Genomic DNA, 20407 nt, shown 5'->3' on the forward strand with positions numbered 1-20407 from the left:
ACAAAGGAGGAAAATATGAATTTACACGCCTCCAGGTGGCGACATAAAGACAATATCCTCCAAAGTGATCCCCTGTTGTACCAGAAAAGCATTGAGTGAAGTAGTAGTGCCATCAATAAAATACAATTTCTTTTGACCTTTGTGATTTTTCTTGACATAAGCATGAAGGCGGACACGTTGAATAAATGGGTCAAAAACCTGTTGCAACATAGGATGCATATCCTCAAGATTGAAGGTTCTCTTTGGTAAAGGAGAAGTATCATGAGTATCTTGAGCTCTCAAATCCACAGTCTATTCCACTGTAGTATCATCAACTATATCGGAAGGAGAGAGATCCACTTGTGTATCCTACTCTATCAAATCCACATGCAAATCCTCATCATGAGCTATATCCAAGGGTGAGAGGGTGATAGATCCACCTGTAACTTACAAGGCCGTAATTCAGGGACTAGAGTGTCTGGCTGAGACCCCTCAACAACTGGGAGGGCATACTGAACTGAAGAGGGCTCCTAAGGATCAGATATATCAATAGTAGAAGAAGTGAGGAAGAGGGAACATCATGATGAACCATTTCAGGCATCTGCAACTGAGTATCTGACATAAGGGTATCACGGAAAGAAAGAGCCTAAAAGGGATTTGACAAAGGGACCCAAGAAGACACTGTGACACAGGCTCTCCCTTCAGGGTGCACCCTTCTCCATTCTTTTTTACACTTAGGGTGCTGATCCAATTTTTTAGACCAAAGAGGAGTAGAAACCCGAGGGAGAACCAAGGTGCCCTTAATAGGATTAGATTGGCGTGAGGCTGAGGAGCAACTCCGAGCAAAAAAATTGTCTACATTTGTAACACGGATTCAGGAAGGATGCAAAATTTAAGAGAATGCGAAAGGATGTGGAAACCCATAATATATATCTAAACACAAAGGAATCGGCTCTTCCATATCCCACAAGACACCAAATCGGATGTCCCTACTCAAAACCAGAAAATCTTGCTTAGGAAGATACAACACTCTCCGCAACAAAGCTGCAATAGAGGAAAGATGTGAGAGGAACTGGCAAGGCCTTGAGAGTGACCCAGACGGGAAAGAAACGCATGAGAGTTTTGGCTGGGTGATCCCAAGGCATTACATAAGCAAAAAATCCTGCACCATGTACACCAGCCATATTGACTAACTCATAAAGTGTATCCACATCAACACGACGTGCGTAAGAAAAACCTTTACCAAGAAAGACAAAGGAATCCAATTTGTGATCACCAACTGCCGCTGATGACCAAGCACATAGAGAAGATGAATTCATGATGCATCTCATAAAATAAATACAAACTGTAGGCCATCTCATGGGCTATCCATAGATGCCACTTATACCTTGGTATGTGCATTGTAGGCCTAGTTATAGTCAGTTAGGACTATTGGTAAAGTTAGTTTATGTACCATCTAGGTCAGTTAGGACACTTAGTCCAGTTAGGGCATTTAGCCCTAGGGTTTTGTTATGTTGGCTCTCCCTTGAGCCTCCACACTTCAGTTTTTGCAGCAATCTATTACAGCATCTCGTTTTTCTCCTTTGTGCTTCCATTTTTTGAGCTTCCATTGCTTCCAACACCCAAAAGTGGTATTAGAGCAGGTCGGGAATCCATTCCCTCGGCCATTGACAGCTTTCCCAAGCTATTCGGCAGCCTCTGGAGCCCTCATTCCTGCTGGTCTTGCTGGTTTTCACACTCCCACTAGTGTTTGAGACCTATCCAAGCACTTCTTCTGTCCCGAAAGATCTCATTCTAACGCAAAAAGATCGCATTTTGGAGCAACTACCGCGAAGGGAGGCACATTTGGAGCATTTTCTTGTTGTTTTTCTTCACACGTGTGAATTCGTACAACTGTACGGAACTGTCGGAGCTGCATTTAATGCAATATGGAGCATTTACTGGCTGTACGGACCTATTTCGACCACACCTGTGCCATGCACGGAAGCTTTTATTGCTATATAGAGCACGGCGAGTACATTTACTGCAGTTCTGAAGCTGCACGAATTTCTGCGCCAGCATTTACTACATATTTACAGGCTGTACGGACCTGCTGCACCTGCATTTAAGGCTGTACGGCCTGTGTACGGACCTGTCTCTCCAATCGGGCCAGGGCACCCTTCCCTCGAGTGAGTCGTGCTCTGGCGGCATGGGTCATCTTGAAGCCCAGCCCCGTGAATAATGCCCCTAGGTACATGTAGTACTGCACTATCTCCACTGGCTCCCCTCGGTAAGTGAAACTATGTCGACGTCAATGTCGATGAAGCACCTAACCCCTCGGCTGGAAATGAGGACTATGTCATCTTCATATTGTAGTATATGTACCATCAAATCAGCCAATAGGGAGCCCTCTTCTCCTAGGTGATTGTAATCTATCTCATGGGCTATCCATAGATGCCACTTATACCTTGGTATGAGCCTTGTAGGCCTAGCTATAGTCAGTTAGGAGTATTGGTACAGTTAGTTTATGTACCATCTAGGTCAGTTAGGACACTTAGTCCAGCTAGGGCAGTTAGCCCTAGGGTGTTCTTATGTTGGCTCTCCCTTGAGCCTCCACACTTCAGTTTTGCAGCAATCTATTACAGCATCTCGTTTTTCTCCATTGTGCATCCATTTTTGAGCTTCCATTGCTTCCAACACCCAATAGTGGTATCAGAGCAGGTCGGGAATTCATTCCCTCAGCCATTGACAGCTTTCCCAAGCTGTTTAGCAACCTCTCGAGCCCTCATTCTTGCTGGTCTTGCTGGTTTTCACACTCCCACGAGTGTTTGAGACCTTTCCAAGCAATTCTGTCGTGAAAAATCTCATTCTGCACGAGAAGATGGCATTTTGGAGTAACTACCGTGAAGGAGACACATTTTGGATTAAATCTGAGCACTTTTCTGCAGCAAAACCTAGCTGTACGAAATTCTGTACACACTGTACGGACTGTACGGACCTGTCAGAGAAATCTGTACAGCCTATTAGAATTCCCGTACATCTGTCAGAAATTGTATGGACCTGCATTTAAGGCTGTACGGACTGCATCAGCAAGCATTTACTGCAGTACGGGAGCTGGCTCAAGGTGCGTGCCAGTTATATTGAAGGTTTCTCAGCATTTCGGAGCTGCCTCGAGCTGCGAGCCCGCATTTTGGAGCTACCTCGAGCTGCGTGCCGGCGTTTGGAGCCATTTGGAACTGCGAGCTTCTCTCCCTTTGTCTCCAGCTGCGAGCTTCTCTCCATTGGATCTCTTTCTCTCCATTTCTACGTCCTCTCGCCTCGTGGGAGCAATTCTTTTGCTGTAATTCTCATTTCCAACCCTCCTTTGCTTGCTTTCAGAGCCTGTCACTGTTGTACATCATTGGGTAACCCGTTGTTGCATTGGCTTTTTCCAATTTTTGCTTCATTTGCATTTTGGGAAGGCCTCGTGTTGCCTTTAAGGATTTTTCTTGCAATAGGTACACCTTGGGACAGCAGAGTCTTTTGCAGACATAAGCTTTGAAGCTTGGGCATATTTTTGGCACTTGATTCTGAGAGGTTTCCTTTCTCTCATTTGCTTTGCCAGTTGGTGCATTTGCCTTCTATTTGAGCACCATGTCTGGTAACAAAGATTATTTTGTTTGGGCTAATTAGGGCCGATGACAAGCTTGATGGCACCAATTACCCCATGTGGTCATACATGATGGGACATGCCAAGAACCTATGGCATATTGTTTCAGAATCTGAGGCCAGGCCAACACACATTGTTACTAGTGCTACACCTACAGCCTTTGCTTTTTCAGGTGATGGGTCTTCAAGTGATGGTTCTGCTGCTACAGCCAGGACTCCTGCACCTCCTGCTCCAAGTACTTTCACTCCTTCACAGGAGCAAATTCAGTGGGATGGTCGTGATGCCAAAGCACATGCCTTGATTGCTCTTTCAGTGAAACAGGCTATTATCCCTCATATTCGGTCTTGCAAGACAACTAAGCAAGCATGGGATCAGCTTGCATCTTTGTATCGGGTGCGGAATGAGGCAAGGGTTGCCTATCTCTGCACGCAGTTGAAAGATTTAAAGCTTGATGAGGGTGGTAACATGAATGCCTATCTCACTAATGTGAAGGATTTGAAAGAGCAGTTGGCCAACATTGATGAAATTATGCCTGATTCTCAACTTTTTTCCAATACCCTTGATGGGTTGCCTGATTCATATCAAGGCTTTGCTACTGGTTAAGTGGACCATTACAAGGCCCATCTTGTTGCTAAGGGCTATGCTCAGCATCATGGCATTGACTTTGAGGAGACTTTTGCTCCCACTTCCAGGATCACTACCATTCGCATTGTTATTGCCTTTGCTGCCCACTTTCATTGGCAGATACATCAGCTTGATATTAAGACAGCTTTCCTTCATGGGCATTTGCACGAAGAGGTCTATGTTTCCCAATCTCCTGGCTTTGAGGTTGAAGGTTCTGAAAGCAAGGTATGCCGCTTGAAAAAGGCCCTCTATGGATTGAAGCAAGCACCACGGGCTTGGTATTCGAAATTTCATTCTCATTTGCTCACACTTGGCTTTCAGAACAGCCCTTCAGAGGCTACCCTTTACATCCGCAAGCGTGGGACAGATTTGCTGATTTTAATCCTTTTTGTGGATGACATACTTGTGACTGGGACACATGCTCAGCAAATTGCAGATTTTAAAATTAATTTGCAACAGACATTTGCTATGTCTAATCTTGGTCTTCTGCACTACTATCTGGGCATCCAATTTTCTAGCAGTGAGGGGGGCATTTTGATTTCACAATCCAAGTACATTCGACAGCCAGCCTATTTCAAGAGAACCCTGCTCATTGCCTAGGTAATCTCCGAAACAGGGGCCAACAACCAGGGTAGGGGACTATACATCCGGCCAATACCTCACTTTGTAAATACATAAAAGACACCTGCAAGTGAAGCCTTGCAAAAACATCAGCAGTCATCCGAGATCCCAAAGTCCCAATTCCTACTAAATGGCAACGAGGGTAGTTGCCAGAAAGGGGGAGTGGGAGGCCATAGGACCCCCATCGCCAAGCTACAATATTGGGGAATGATCAAACATCGTCGTCTCTCAACGAGAATACCCGTGGCTCTACTTTTATGCATTGCCCAGTTCCCCACGTACAATCTATCACGTCGTGTCATCATGCCACCTCTAGCTGAAAGAGCAACAAAGGCTGCCTAGGAGTCTGGAAACTCTACCTCCTGCCATGGATGTCAGCTGCAAATCAAAAATGGACTGCTCCACCTAATGGGGGCATCACTAAAAAATGGTTATGCCTGCTTATCAGATTGTGGAAGTCTCCTCGTAAAACCACGCGTCCATGTTTAGGAGACACTCCATTATCCGTCTCCAAAAGGCGGGCCACTACTAGCGATAGGTGGATGTGTAGATATTTAGGAGCCCAATCTTGAACTCCCTCATCCTCAGACCACCTGTTCTCCTATGAGCTCACCTTGATCATAAACATCCATGACCACACTATGGGATACAGAAATGCACACTCCCTCGCTCCAAGGCACCAAATATCTGGCCTCCGCCCTACGAGGAGGCGGCGCCGTTGTGTGATGTTTGAGGCTGAGAACATGTGCTTCTGAATCATAAGAATGTCAACAGAACGACCCACCAAAGCCCGCTACAACTCTTGACAGAGAACCAACCGTTTGCAACTACAGTGCTCAAGTGGGCCAAGCAAGTCCCAAGGCTCCAACTCATGGGAAGAAGGGGGGCTGGCAAACAAGGCCCTCTTATGTGTGGAAGCATGTGACACAATCGTGGACTTCTATGAATTTGGTGTGGCTTTGCAGGGGAGTAATCCACATCCATGCGACAGCGCGCCAAAGGCAGAATTGGCACTACGCCCACCTTCAAGGCCCATTGCATCTGGAAGAAGGTCTCCACTCCTAGTTTGCTAGCGCACTAGTTTAACAGCTAGTGTGTGACCTGCTTAAGCTAATATTCCAGCCCCAAACAGATCACTTCTACTGCAAGGCCCAAGCCAAGTCTATCATACGAGAAGGCTAGTTGAAAAGTGGTTGTATGACTGTGGGTGATCTACATCTCCTTGCTTTGCTGTCTCAACCACTCATCCATCATGTAGAACATATGTTCCCACATCATGACGTCAACGAGAAGGGAGGTCTAGTGCTCCTCTCCAAAGAATGCAAAGATGAAACTCCATGAGGGATGGGAGGGGCTACCAACCATTCCAATGGAACCCCATTTACAGGGATGTAGGATCAGGATTCACACCTCTAAAGTAATGGGGTAATCATTCAGGACATAAAGGTAGTTCTAGGGACAAGAAGAACATTCATAGATGCATGCATAATTGTATGATAGAGATACAATGCTTGAGATGCATTCATGCAGCCAGTACATGAGGCAGAGACAGCTATGGCTGATTTACAAGAAGGAATACCCATAGATGTTGAAGGCTGACAAGGAGGTGGGGATGAGCCATATCAAGCCCATATTGATGAAGTGGCGCCAATACAAACAAGTTGTGAGGATGACAATGAAGAGCACGAGTGCAGTGAGGCCTTCTCACTCTACGATGCTGATGTGTTTGACAAAGATAACCATTTTGCTTCTCTTTCTACCTTTTCTTATCCTTGTTTGGGCCATGATGTTTTATGTCCATATGATGTAACAAATCCTGTTGCAGCAAGTCGAATACAAGAGCATAGTTTGGAAGTTTCTCGTAGGGCTATGCCTCTTGATGCTATCGATGTGCTGCAAGTGCTAGGCTATGAGTTGGATGCCTTTGATAGGGGTATATCTTTTCAAATCATCTGCAATGTAGGAAGCTTGATCTTGATTAAGCAAGTGGAAATTTTGGTAGAGTCTAACTTGCAGGATATAGAGTGCTTGAACAAGATCCATGATGTTGAAGTCATGTGATGCTTTGCCATATTATGGAGAGTTCTAAAAAAGAGACATGGATGCGCAAACTCTTGATAATTAATTGAGGCTTTGAGGAATCAATTGAAGAATCGGATTCGAACAGGGAATACATATTGTAGAGATTAAAACATGGGCTGCAGACTTTGACTCAATTGTGCTCGATTGCAGGTGGCTCGAAGCAATGTGACCAATATGGAAGGGTTTATTTCCTTTTCACCCAAGAGGATGCAACGGGCAAAGCAAAAGGAGCTACTCAACAAGAATGTCCGCAGCAGAGGCGTAGCAAAAATGATAGGCGGATTTCAAGGACCCTAATTTTGAATTGCTAGTTCTAGGAAATAGGTAAAACTATGATATTGTGTTTCTTGAGGTCATGTTTTGCTTGTTAGAACTAGCTGTTTTAATTGCATGAAGATAGGAATTTGTTGTCTATTGTGGGACTAGTTGAAGATAGGCCAATGGAAGCATGGAGAAAAAGTAGGCACGTATGGAAAAGCAGGTCACATCTTCCAAGCAATTACATTTTTGTCATAAATTTTGATCTGTAACTCGGATTGAAGAGATTATTTTTTGTTAGAAAGCTGGGATTGCGATCTACAACTTTTCAAAGAAGTCGGAGTCCAAAGCCGCAGGATACCAAGTCGAAAATCCGGATTACCGAGTGCGACCTACTTTTTGTGTTGGAAGGCTGCTCCTATTTGTAGCTAAGATTTCAGTGGTCACAGTACCAAGTATTGAATCTGTCTTGAAGGGTTGCAGATCGTCACATAAATTGTACCTGTTATGCAGTCTTTGGGAGCCACCAATTCTACCTCGTCGTTGAATGCTACGCTATCTCGATGTGCTACGCACAGGGATCCTATCAACTTCCATAGGGAATAGGTAATGGGTCAACCTGTCCACTGGGGATCAAGATTATCTATCTATTTCCCGATTCAATCTGCTGAAAGAGGATCCGGGAAGTTCGACAGAAGAAACTAACGTGGATGAGAAGTGAGAGATAACACCTCGCTCCAACTACTGGTCCTGCTTATTTCTTGAATGATGAGAGGTCGTTTTCAAGCATGTTAATGAAATATGCAAGTTGTGGGTTCATCTCTGGCCGACGCTCTTATTGTATTTGTGAGTTGAAGGGCTGTTATAGTGGTTACACATGGGCACTTGATTTCTCTCATCAACGGGATGGGAGGATGGCGGTTGAGGAGGGGTGTGGTAGATTGGAGCAGCAAGACGGCGAGGATGGGGAGGCCTCTACTATTGTGACCTAGCCTTCGACAGAAGCCAGCTAGGAACTCAAGGGCAATGTCTCTAGTGGATCTCTCCATGAGGTCTTTGGAGACGCCCTGAGGGGTCTCTCTATGTCCCTTTCCCTTGGGAAGAGGGAGCACGTGGAAGGCCTATACTCATTTGTTGCCGACGGAGGGCCTCTACTTGATTGTTGTCGATGCTTGTACTCGCCTGTTGCACGGCGTCTACGGTTCTTGCAACCCTCTTGTTCGGCTTCTTCTGGTCCACCTTCCTTGAAAGGCTCCATCGAGGAGGTCTGGAGCTCTTGGTACTGTCTAGCTAGCCAATCGGATCTATCCTCTCGACCCTCACACTACTGGCTCTGATGAGGCTATGGATGGGTGAAAGCCCGCCCTACCCCTTGAGGGCAATCTTTGCTCGGTGTCCCATCTGCGTGTCCCATCTGCCTACAATATAGGCGGGTGAGAGCCCACCCTCCCCCTTGAGGGCAATCTTTGCTAAGTGTCCCATTTGCCTACACTAGCTAGAGAGGTGGGAAATCTCAACCCTCTGTCCAAACCTCCCCCCCCCATCTAGTGTCTCGAGGAAGATCTCCTCTAGCAGGGTCACTAGGCACTTTGCAATCGCCGTAAGTTGCCGAAAGCCATAATATGCAAGAACTAAGGCTGCTGTGATAGATGGAGACCCCAGCACTATACAAAAAGAACCTCCAATGGAGGACAAGATGAAATGATACTCCTTCGAGAGCCCCGATAAAAGAGGCATCATTGTGAATCGTGACATGTGGCGCGTCATGTCCATGTGTTCAACTGTGAACCCGTCATACCATCATATCAAGAACACCAGTTGCTGCAGGTTGAGGAAAATGGGACTCTGCTCCACCAAGCCAGGGTGGTGACTAGGAAGAAAATTCCCACCAGCATATGCTGCATCAAACTACTACACAAAGCTCAAGGCACTATCCTGCATTCCATTGAAAGTTTCAAACTTTATTGTAGCCCCACCTTCTTTGAAGTCTTTCAACTATCACTATCCTGCATTCCATTGAAAGTTTCAAACTTTATTGTAGCCCCACCTTCTTTGAAGTCTTTCAACGTGCCCTTGGGTACAACATTGTCATATTTTGGTGGCTGCAAAAATAGTGGTGCCATCATCTGTCCCATGTTCTATACATTACTGCCACTTCCCATGGTTAGGTTGACCATTCCAAGTCTCATTCCCTGCATCTGTGGCATATACATTGAGCCACTCATCATCCCAGGCATTCCCATTTGCCTTCCGTGCTGCATTCCTATATCGTCATACATCATGTTGGCATTTCCAGCCTGCATACCTCCCATCATTGGTTTCTGAAAACTCTGCATTCCTGGCTACATACTTGCCAAGTAAGTACCACGCATTGCCATTCCTGCCATGGGCTGTCCAACCATTTCCTGGAAGAAAGAGCCTCCTCCAAAGTACCTTGGATGCATCACTGAGGGGAGAAACGTTTGTTGTCCTTGATTGACGAACTGAAATTGTTGGCCTATTTGGAGATTAGGACCAACTCAAGGCCTTGACTGACGAACTCAAATTGTTGGCCTATTTGGAGATTTCCCATCCCAGGACCAACTGAAGGCACCACAGGTGGCTGTCCATCAGAGGGTGTATGACAAGGTTTTTTGCTTTTGGGAGGTCCACACTGTTCACAGCCACAATGCATCATTTCTAGCCATTTCCATTAATTAAATATCACTTACAAACCACCTTTGAAAACATTGAAAGGGAGGCTAGAGTGCCCGTGCTTAAAAACCAAACACAAGAAACGCAGATTGGCCCCAAATGCTTTGGCGCACCTTTCGGTATTTATTTAATTCTTCTGGCAATGGAAAATGCTTTTACAACAAGTGCTCACCCCTTGTTCCCTACCTCACTGGCAAATCCACTATACAAGCCAAGTCCTGGCTTTAAAGGGCATCCAATCCCTAGCACACACTAGAACCCAATTGCCAAGGCAAGGTTAAGGAGCCAATGTTCAGCGTCTCAGGGCGACCTTGAAACCACACAGATCTCAAACAGCACAAATGACCCCAAAACAGGAAGAAATCCACAATACTGTCCCTCAAGCACCAAGCTAGGCACACCCTCTGTAACTGGGTGTCTATCCACAGCCTGAGTGGCCAAGGGGGAACTTCAAACAACAAAAGAGCAAGGACAAACTTCAAAAATGACAAAGGGAAATCAAATGAAATCAGAACGACAATACCCGCTGTCCATGGAAGATGGGCGAGCTCTGCCTTTGCACCTATCCTCTGTCCAAGCCCCTATAGCGTACAGAAGACCTTCAATCACGAGCAAATGAGCTTGAACCCGCTCCAAACGTTAGAACACCTCCAAAGGGCAGCAAATCCACAAAGCAAAGGCTAGCAAGAGAAATGGGCAGCCAAGAGAGGGAGAGAGACAGAATTCAGCCTAGAGACAATCACGGCCCTAGACAGCCAGCAGGCTTTCCCTTGGACCCAACCTTATGACCCCTCTATTCCTTGCCTTGGCCCTAGCATTTGGGCCTAGTGGGTACACCTAGGAATTGAACCCACTTCTAACAACAAATCCTAGGGATTTTTAGCATCCATGGGTTTGCTTGCACATAGAAATTCACGTCCTCGTGACAGGCGGGGCGGTGGCATTACAAGCATGGGCACGGAGCTCCACCTTATACACATGCACATTGACCACAACAAATTGTCTTTTATGTAATCCCTAGCATTATACGTATGAGTAAAGAATCTCTTAACCAAAAGAAAAAAGTTATCTCAAAACATCATAAGGCACTTCACAATTCAACACTCGGGGGGGGGGGGGGTAGCATTACAAGCACGGGCAGGGAGCTCCGCCTGTACGCATGCACACAATAAATTGTATTTTATGTAATCCCTAGCATTATACCTATGAGTAAAGAATCTCCTAACCAAAAGAAAAAAGATCTCTCAGATCATAAGGCACTTCACAATTCAACACTCGATCATACCTGTGATTTTCGTCGAGAGCTGATTGATTCTTGTTGTTCCCTCAATTTTATTTCATATCTGGTTTAGGTTGAGGAAAAAATCACACAAAAAAATCAAGCCTCCAATATTATAATCAGCATTGAAAAGGTTAGCAAACATACACTCTAGTTGCTGCAACCCGCTTTTCATGAGGTTCACTAATTGTGGTCTATTTGGTATGCATGTCATGCAAAGATTTTATTAGCTTAGCCTATGGACAATTGATTGAGTACAATAAGCCACTGCTTTAGTCTTAGGCATCAACTCTCTCTCTCTCTCTCTCTCTCTCTCTCTCTCTCTCTCATATTGTCTGTTTTTCATTATCGCTGATTAGCAATGATCGTTGTTAAGATTTATCTCCCACTCTCCACTCCACCCTCCCCTTCCCGTCCTCTCTCAGGCATGGCAGCCCCATTCCAGTCTCTGCCTCTTGTAGCAGGCCCCTTCTGCTTCTCGCAGAAACCGCTGAGGTAATGCAGACCTGCGAGGCCACTCTTGCTACCCCCCAACTAGCTCTACCGTTGAGGATCTTGTTCACACAGAAGAGCAATTAATCAAGAAGAAAGTATTGTAGAGATATACACCAAGGCAAACAAAACACATATTCAGGCTGAGATTAAGCAGCACGAAACCAGGCGCAACAATGCACTGAAGATCGGTATAGGAGACCTTCCTGAAGGCTGGTGCAATGAGGAGGATGTGTGCAGTGAGACTCCAGCAAATATAAAGGCGGGCACCCCTGGCATTGAATGGCCAGAAGAAGATGAAGATAGAACAAATGTCACGACTAATATTCGCCACTTGAAAGAGCATGCCATTATTACACTTGGCACATGGGATGTATGAATCAAGTTTTTTAGCAATCCTACAAGCTGAAAGCAACAAAGATCTGAATAGACAAAGAACTAACACAAGCTCAGCTGAACCAAAAGGCAACAGGATTAACCAAGGCGAAGGCTGCTAGGAAGGATGCAAAATGGGCAGTATATTGTGAGGGTGTGGAGCTCATCAAAGAGTTTAAATCAAAATAAAAAGATACTCAGTCTTGAACAAACGTATGGCCGTTTAATGTCTTATTTTTCAGACCACAATCTATGTACCTTATAATAACTCCTTGGGATCTGCCTGGCCTCCTTGAATAGGTGTATTAGCTGGTCTTTAGCTGTCCCATAGACTTGTTGGTCTCCTATGGACATTGATAGAAATAAACTTCTTTCTTTCTCCTCTCTCTCTCGGGCTTCATATCCCATTTCCACTCTACTCACACATAGCAATAACATAGTGCTCTTAGAAGATAGAGCAGCTCTTATCACTCACTCTCTCATCAGGCCACCGTATACACTTTCATACACCACCCGTTCCACTCACCCGCCACTCCTTTGCTCGGTACCCTGCAGTAGATGGTACGATACTGAGTGTAAGGCTCTACGCCGTCAACTCAAATTCAAGACTAAGCATCACCTTCCGAGTGACGCAGAGACAATATACGAGTACCATCCTCCGATCCACCGAAAGAAGCATGCCTTCATTTGCCAAAATGAGTAGTAGTTAATAAACATTCTGTTTAGTATCCACTCTAAGGACTTCTGGTGGAAGTTTCTCAAGCAATGACCCCCCCTTCTCCACTCACTGCACGCAAATTCTCATCAGCTTAATTGACCTCTCACATTACCTGTCCTACCTCTTGCACACTTTACATGGCCGGTCTTGTCAAACACACAGCTTTGAAGCTTCGTAACAGCCAAGCGAAAGATCATGAGAGGCTTCGTAAAGCATACATTGCATATGGACTAAGTACTATGGCTGCGATCTTAGCATAGATGTTTAACGAAACAGTTTACACTAGTTTCCCTCACACCTAGGCCCTTAACTCCATCACTCCCATTCACAAGGAATGAGCCTGGAAAACTACATGACCGTTATGATTGGGCATGTCATGTACAAGATCTATGCAGCAGGGCTTGACACACAGCTTAGATAGTTTGAAAAGCTACGGGGACTCAAGGCTGAGGGATAGGTAGGCTTCTAGGCCGATCATCCGACTCTTGACCACATACTCACACCCAACGGTATCATTGAGGAGGCTAGAGCATGGAGATAGAGGGTTTGTTGCTGTTGTGTGGATTTTCTGCAAAGATTTTGACACAACACCAAGAGCAAGCCTCATCACACACTTCCACAATTAGGGGTATGGTCAAGATATAATTTGAGCAGTCATCGCAGGATTCGAATGGGTAGAGGAGAACAGGAGCACCATTGGGGTCAAACAAGGATGACCATTATGACCAACCTTGTTCGGCCTCTACATACACAAGCTTGAGACTTGCATTGCGACACTGGGGAGCATCATGCTTTCTCATTGGCTCCCTAATTCACATCCACCTATATGTAGAAGATGCGGTCTTACTGTCATCTTTAGCAGAGGGCCTCCAACGACACTTGGATACAATCCATATCACTGCAAGACACATGCACCTTGGTAAAACCAAGGTCATAAGCAGCCATGCACAGAGAGCAATTCATACGTAGAGGTCGTCACATCATATACATACTTGGGGGTCCTTTTCTCAAGCCCGATTTTCATGATGTGACCAACGATGCAAGCCCAACTAAGCACGGATATGCGGCACGTGCTAGACTTGAATGGCAGTGCCTTCATTTTATTTCCGAGATCCCCAAGGCAAGTCTATTCTATTTCACTCCTTGGTCCACCCAGCGGGCATGTATGGCAATCCTTGTTTGACGCCTCACCCATCAAAGGAAGATTAGCCCGAGGCGAAAGGTTCCTGGTTCTCTTGTTGTCACGACTCACGAATGATTCGCAGTAGGCCATCAGCCCACATCAGATAGTTCTGGATGAGTTTGAGGCATCTCCATTACTCCTTGATGTAGCATTCCAAGTGATCACATACCTCTACACAGTCAGGGAGTATGGCTCTTCTACCTCAAGCCAAGGTACGTTACCATGTTTGGCTCTATCTTTATCTATGAGTTTAGCAAATGAGGGCAGCCACAAGCGTCGATACGCACATACATGCAAATGGTTTGTGAGTCTGGAGCCCCAAATGGACAAATAATCCCCTTTCACTATTTTAATGGGGCACCTTTTGTTCGGCTCACCTACCATGAGGTCAACTAGGGTATCCGGGAGGATCTCTTACAGTTACCAACATTCAGGAGCTGGTTGGCCCCCACCAAGTTTCAATAAAGCTCAGCTTGTACAAGGACCACTATTCACAAATATCAGAGAGGGTTTCATCGACCCATCAAGCTACATGTGAAGAGATGGGTGAGATAGAAGAGATTCATGATGACACAAAGGAAGAGCACAAGTGAAACCAAAAGCATGTCTATTGAAATGAAGAGAGAACCTCCCTTATATAGAGTGGAGAGGAAGGTGTCCTAGATCATAGGCACCTCTCCTACATCACTGGCAATCAGCCCCTACATCATAGGAACTGCCTAAATCAAAGGAACCTCCCATGTGGGGGGCCTTTGCATTACATCATCAAATGTGTCATGGTCTGACATCTCATAGCACTAGGTGTGCTTCTAATACACACTTTTTTGGGGTGAAATCATTGATTGATTATATTATATGAGTGGCAACCTCAAAAAAAGGTGCTACAATTACATCAACTGAAAATTTCAGTATATGCCAAAAAGACCTCATGATCTATGCAGCGGGTCTGCAAGCAATCAAAGAAAGATTGCTGGAGAGAACGCCTAAAAAAGCCAAACAGAGAGAAAGTAGGATCACCAAAGACTTTACAATTCCTATATGTCCATAAAGTCCATAGTGCCCAGCAGCGAACCCAAACGAAGAAAAGATGAAACTCCGTTCTGGATGGATGAAACCCAAGTAGCCAGAAGAACTTCCCAAACGGAACAGATGGGAATCTCGCTTGCAGGTGCTGTCGAAGCAGATCAAAAAACTCACGAGAGCACGGACAATGAAAGAACTCGCCAAAAGAAAACATGTTGCCGAAGCGGTACTTGATAGGCCCAAAGTTGCTCTAATCTTTTCCTCCACCACTTGGCTAGGCGATGCATTCGCCAAACAGAATCACCTCTCTCTGAAACCCAAGGTTGAGGCAAAAGGATTTTATACAATGCAGGTACAGTAATCTGAGATAGCCTCAAAGGACGAGAAGAGGACCCTGGAGAAGTCAAAGTCCAATCTTCCACTCGGTCCTGGAGTTCCAAAGGAGGAATCGGAACAAAGGACGAAAGCATAGAAGTAATTTGTCGCCACAAAGGACGATAATGAGAGCCCAATCCATATGTAGTGGCTGCTAGAGAAAAAGGGAGCACATTACCAACATCATCTATAACATCAGCAACCGAGGTGATGCCTTTAAACGAGACAAAGTAGGAACGTCGACGTTCCTGTAAAGCCAAGGGAGGCTGAAAGACTTTCGGTGCTTCTACTACACACACACACACATGTGACTCCCCTAGATGCACACATGCACCTTAGAGCAAGCCCTTGATCACATTTATCCCAACAACATGGATCCACCTCCCCAATTCTTTAAGGGTATCGATCGGGCAATTCTGTGTCTCATCACACCAACTATGCATTGAGAGTGGGCGGACTAAGGGCATACCTAGAGAAGGTCGCATCTGCACTCTATGAGATCGGCGTTAGAAGAGCACTTTGCTTTCAAATAAACCTATGTACTTTGATATTCCAGCTCGTTACCACTATCTCTTCAGGGATTGTTCAGACCCCTCTCCACCCTCCTATCTTACCCCATGAGGCCGTCTGACATAAAGTCCGTCTAATCAGGGCACATAGACGAGATCAGGGTGCACAGCCAGATTCCGCTCAATATATGATCACAAGGAACCATCAGGCCCCCAGGGAGATGGCAGAGCCGAGGCTCGGAGCGAGAGACATGAAAGACAGGCCAATGCATAGATTAGGCTCCACGATTATCTGTCCATGTTCACAAGGTTGGAGACACAGCCGATAGGTGTGACAGTGACACTTGTCCCATGTATGGCTACAGCTAGGAGACCATGGCGGACCACACATACAGATCGTCGCCAACGCTCTATCACAAGTTTGATGCCACTAAGCCACATACATCACCGTGATTCCCATAAGCCTGACTCCTTCGCTAGCATCCAAAGGACCATCACAATAGTGCCACACCACAGCTTCCATGCTCTCCATGGGCCTAGATATTTTAATAGTGTTTTTACATTTCTGCACATTTGTATTGGGTATAATGCCTACTTAGAGGCTCAACCCATTCAGCTCATTGTATCTAGATTTTTTATTCTCATAGACCCTATGACCTTTCGAAAATTTTAATAACCCCCACCCTCTCTCTCTCTCTCTCTCTCTCTCTCTCTCTCTCTCCTAAGGCTCCACATGGAGAGACTCCCTCCCTTCCAATACAATATGGATGCTCCGTTTTCTCCCTTCCGGTCACATGAGAACAACCAGGTAATCCATGAGGATCTCTTACAGCTACACACATTCCGGACCTAGCTGGAACCACGCGAGCTTCCACATCTTTCTCACCATGCACATGCCGCAAGGCTCTGTTCATCAATGTGATGCTGACCCTTTCTAGCTTGTGCCCTTTCACAAGTTGAGCCTCGTCCATCTTGAGCACAAACACGAGTTTGTCATTGCATTCATCCGTTGTCATGTTGTAAAACTTAACCATTGCAGCTTGAACTTTCTCAACATCAAGCCAAACATTATTGAAATCATTCACTTCAAAAGAGTGCACACATTTTTTCTTGTCGCGGAATTTCAAAGTCCTGTCATTCCACATGATAGGCTGCCTTTCAATCTCTTCACGGGTGGATGGGGGAATCCTGCAAAGAGCTCTCCTGAAGCTGGCCCATGCTTTCAAGATAGCAACCATAAGAGGGGAAGAGGGAGATCTGAGGTGGGTTGTGGTGAAAACCCATCTGGTACTGTGTGTCCAATCCTCTCTTGAAGTGGGCGTGCGAGATTGTATGCATCTCATAAAGAAATCCTTCCAAGGCTCTTGCCCTGGCATAAGTCCTCTCACAACGACCTTGCAGAGTAGATCCGGGTCGATGATATTCAAACCCCCTTCTCTTGTAGGAAGACTCAAGGTATCCCAAGCCACCCTGGCTGTAACATCAGATGTGCCAACTAGACCACTCCATGAAAAGTTTCGTATAGGCCTCTTAAGCTAAGTGATACAATCCCTAGAGTGGCACCAACAAGAGCAAACAAACCAAGCTGTGGCTAGAAGAACCTGGTTAACCACCACCACCTTGGAAGCCAAGTCAAGTTTGGCTGAGCTCCAGAAAATGAGCTTTCTTCTGATATTCTCCAATACCGGAGCAAACTGTTGTGAAGGAGAGATGCCCACCCATACTTGGCAGCCCAAATATCTAACGAAGACACCCCTCTGTACCCAAGTGAAGCCAAAATCAATACCCCAATCTGGGGTGTCATCATCGCAAATCCAAAAACCATTGGATTTATGCCAATTAATGTGTGTACCTGCAGCTGTGTAAAATAAATCCAAGGCTGTCCAGAAGGAAGTGAGCGTCCTGGGGGAGGCATCCAAAAAAACAGCCGTGTCATATGCCAACTCACTATCCAGGAGCTCTTCTTCCCGGCAGATAGGAAGCCTCAGCCCATAAATATCAGCTTGAGATCTAATGTACATACTCATAGCTTCCGCCACAAACAGAAAAAGAAAAGGGGCAAGAGGACATCCCTGGCGGACTGATCTGAAAATCTGAAACCTGTCCCCTCTTACCCCCCTAATGAGCACCTGGCTATGGGCTGATCTGTAAAGAGAGGATACTCCTCGAATCCATGCATCTAAAAAACCAAAGCGAGATAGAGTACCCTCTAAAAAATCCCAGTCTACTCTATCGTAAGCTTTCTCAAAGTCCAAGAGTAGAATAGCCAATCTCTGGCGGCTCTGCATGGCCCATTCAGAGGCCTCCCAAAATGAGAAAATATTATCAAAAATACTTCTGCCATGCACAAACCCTGTCTGCGTGTCATGAATCTAATCCGGAAGAAAAACCTGTAGCCGCAGACTGATGGCTTTCGCCAGAATCTTGTAAAAGGTGCCCAATAGAGTGATAAGTCTCCATTGAGACACAAGATTCCTATTACCCCCCTTTGGGATGAGATGAATGAGACCATCTGTAAGTGAGTCCGGCATCTCACCAGAGTCCCACACGCCCTGCAATGCTAATGTAATGTGATCACCAATCTGCTCCCAAAAAGTAATAAAAAAGGAAGGGGTAAGTCCATCCGAACCTGGACACTTGCCCTTGTGAAGGGCAAGTAATGCAGTCTTGAATTCTGCATTGGCGAAAGGTGCATCCAAAGAAACATACATCTCATCCTTCACCAATACAGGGATACACTGCCAAAAAACCTCTCTGGCATCATCTATAGCCTGTGTGCCCGGATCTCCAGTAAGAAGGGATGCAAAAAAATCTGAAGCTACGCGCATGACAACATTAGGATCTGACTGTAACACCCCGTCTGAGTCAACAAGCTGCGAGACACTATCTCTACTATGTCTGGGCCCATGAGTAGAGGAAAAGTGTTTGTTGACCTTGCCACCCATCTGAATCCAAAAGGATTCCCAAGCATGAAAGGCATATTCTGCTCTCTGATCCAACAATGTCTGCATATGAGCCCTTGCTGCAGCAAGGCGCTCCTGAATCCAAACATCTGCGGGCCTCTTCTGCTCTTCCCTCTGAAGGGACGCTAACTGCTGACGTATACCAATCTCACATCTGAGAATCTCACGTCTCCTGGAATCAGCGACTGTATGATAATAGTCACTAATTCCGGATAAGGCTACAGCTACCTGAGATGGGCGGACAGCTCCACCCTGTATGTGAGAAACCCAAATCTGTAAAATATCCTCCGTGAGGCTCTCCTCTGTCAAGTGCCCAATCATCTACATAAAATTTGTCAATACGTGCATGGATGGGCATGTGTATTCTCCTGTTCGACCAAGAGTACAAAAGTGACTTTGGCATAACATGAAAGGCATCATCCAACCAAGTGTCCCTGCCACTGTACTGAAAGAGAAAGGCATCCCAGGCTGCCCTCTCCAAAGAATGAATTCCACCTTGTCTGCCTCCCTTTTTGTCTAAAGGCAACTCAACCATGTTGAAGTCGCTACCAATGATCCAAGAATCTGCAATGGGGGCCCAAGAGAGTAACTCCTTCCAAAAGGAGATCCGCTCCCCTCTGTTGTTGGGAGCATAAAGATTGAGAAGACCAATCTTACGCCCTCCAATCAAAATAATGATCCATTGAGCTCTAGAGGGGGAGATAATACCATGACCAGCAACCAAGGGGACAATAGAAGGAGAGACCGAAATGCAAGTACCTCCCCTTGTGCCCATAGCAGGCGACCAGAAGGTATGTCCTAAAAGCAGTTTGCCAGACTTAGAGCAATCACTGGCATCCAACTTGTGTTTCTGGATAAAAAGGATATCAATAGCACCTCTAGTGACACCTGGATGAAGTTGACTCCGGATCAGCTGCCTACGGTGACGGTATGGAACTCCGCCTAGGCCCTGTATGTTCCAGCTGACTATCCTCATCGACAGGAGGATGCTGGATGGAAAGGCTTACCCGACCTAGTAGAGGAGACCAGCTTCCCCTGGGCCGAAACACTCCTGCTGAGGGCAGGAAACTCAACAGGTGAAAGGATCCCCACACCTGCTAAAGGGGAGGCCCTATCAAAAGGAATCCCAATGACCGGGACCCCTAAGGTGGAGGGCACAAACTCCTCATCATCCATGAAAGTAGCCGAATCTGCCAGTGCCGAAAAAGAGTTCCTGATAAGCAAGTCTGGCTGAGGAGTGCGAAGAAGACCTGCACTCGTCGTGGAAGATGAAGTAGAAGGGCCTGCCAGGCCTCTATCAACAGAACTGGAGCTGGGGGCTGAGGAGGCCTGTGGCTGGGCTGAAGAGAAATCTGGAGTTCTCATCTGTGCCTGCACTTTCTCGGTTGTCCTGACTGTGGTAGGAACAGTCTGCAAGGAAGAAGTACCTGTAGCCCCCTCGTGGTCAGAAACCAAGGTGATTGGGGCTGGTGCATCTGAAGGCCCCTCCGGGTGTGGAGCTGTAGTGTCTGGGGCTGCAGCAACATCCACCTCTAGAGTCTGGAAGGCGTCTGTCTAAACAAGATCAAAGGTCTCCTCCTGAGGTAAGGGAGCCGCTCTGATAG

The 20407-nt window shown here is 46.0% G+C and overlaps 1 protein-coding gene across 3 annotated transcripts in view; it reads right to left on the reverse strand.

Annotated features, from left to right (window-relative positions):
- The window catches only part of APG3 (Peptide chain release factor 1), a 142612-nt gene that overhangs the window by 12046 nt on the left and 110159 nt on the right, over nt 1-20407 (reverse strand). For 2 of the 3 annotated variants that reach the window (XM_087383523.1, XM_087383522.1), the window contains exon 12: nt 11172-11229. The exons of the other annotated variant lie outside the window; for it this stretch is intronic. In XM_087383523.1, coding sequence (XP_087239649.1) covers nt 11172-11229 — 58 coding nt within the window. The remainder of the gene's footprint in view (nt 1-11171; nt 11230-20407) is intronic. 3 annotated transcript variants of the gene reach the window in all.

The sequence above is a fragment of the Dipteris shenzhenensis genome, chromosome 13 (assembly GCF_047967505.1).
Source record: "Dipteris shenzhenensis isolate YYH24624 ecotype China chromosome 13, Dip_SZ_1.0, whole genome shotgun sequence".
NCBI lineage: Eukaryota > Viridiplantae > Streptophyta > Polypodiopsida > Gleicheniales > Dipteridaceae > Dipteris > Dipteris shenzhenensis.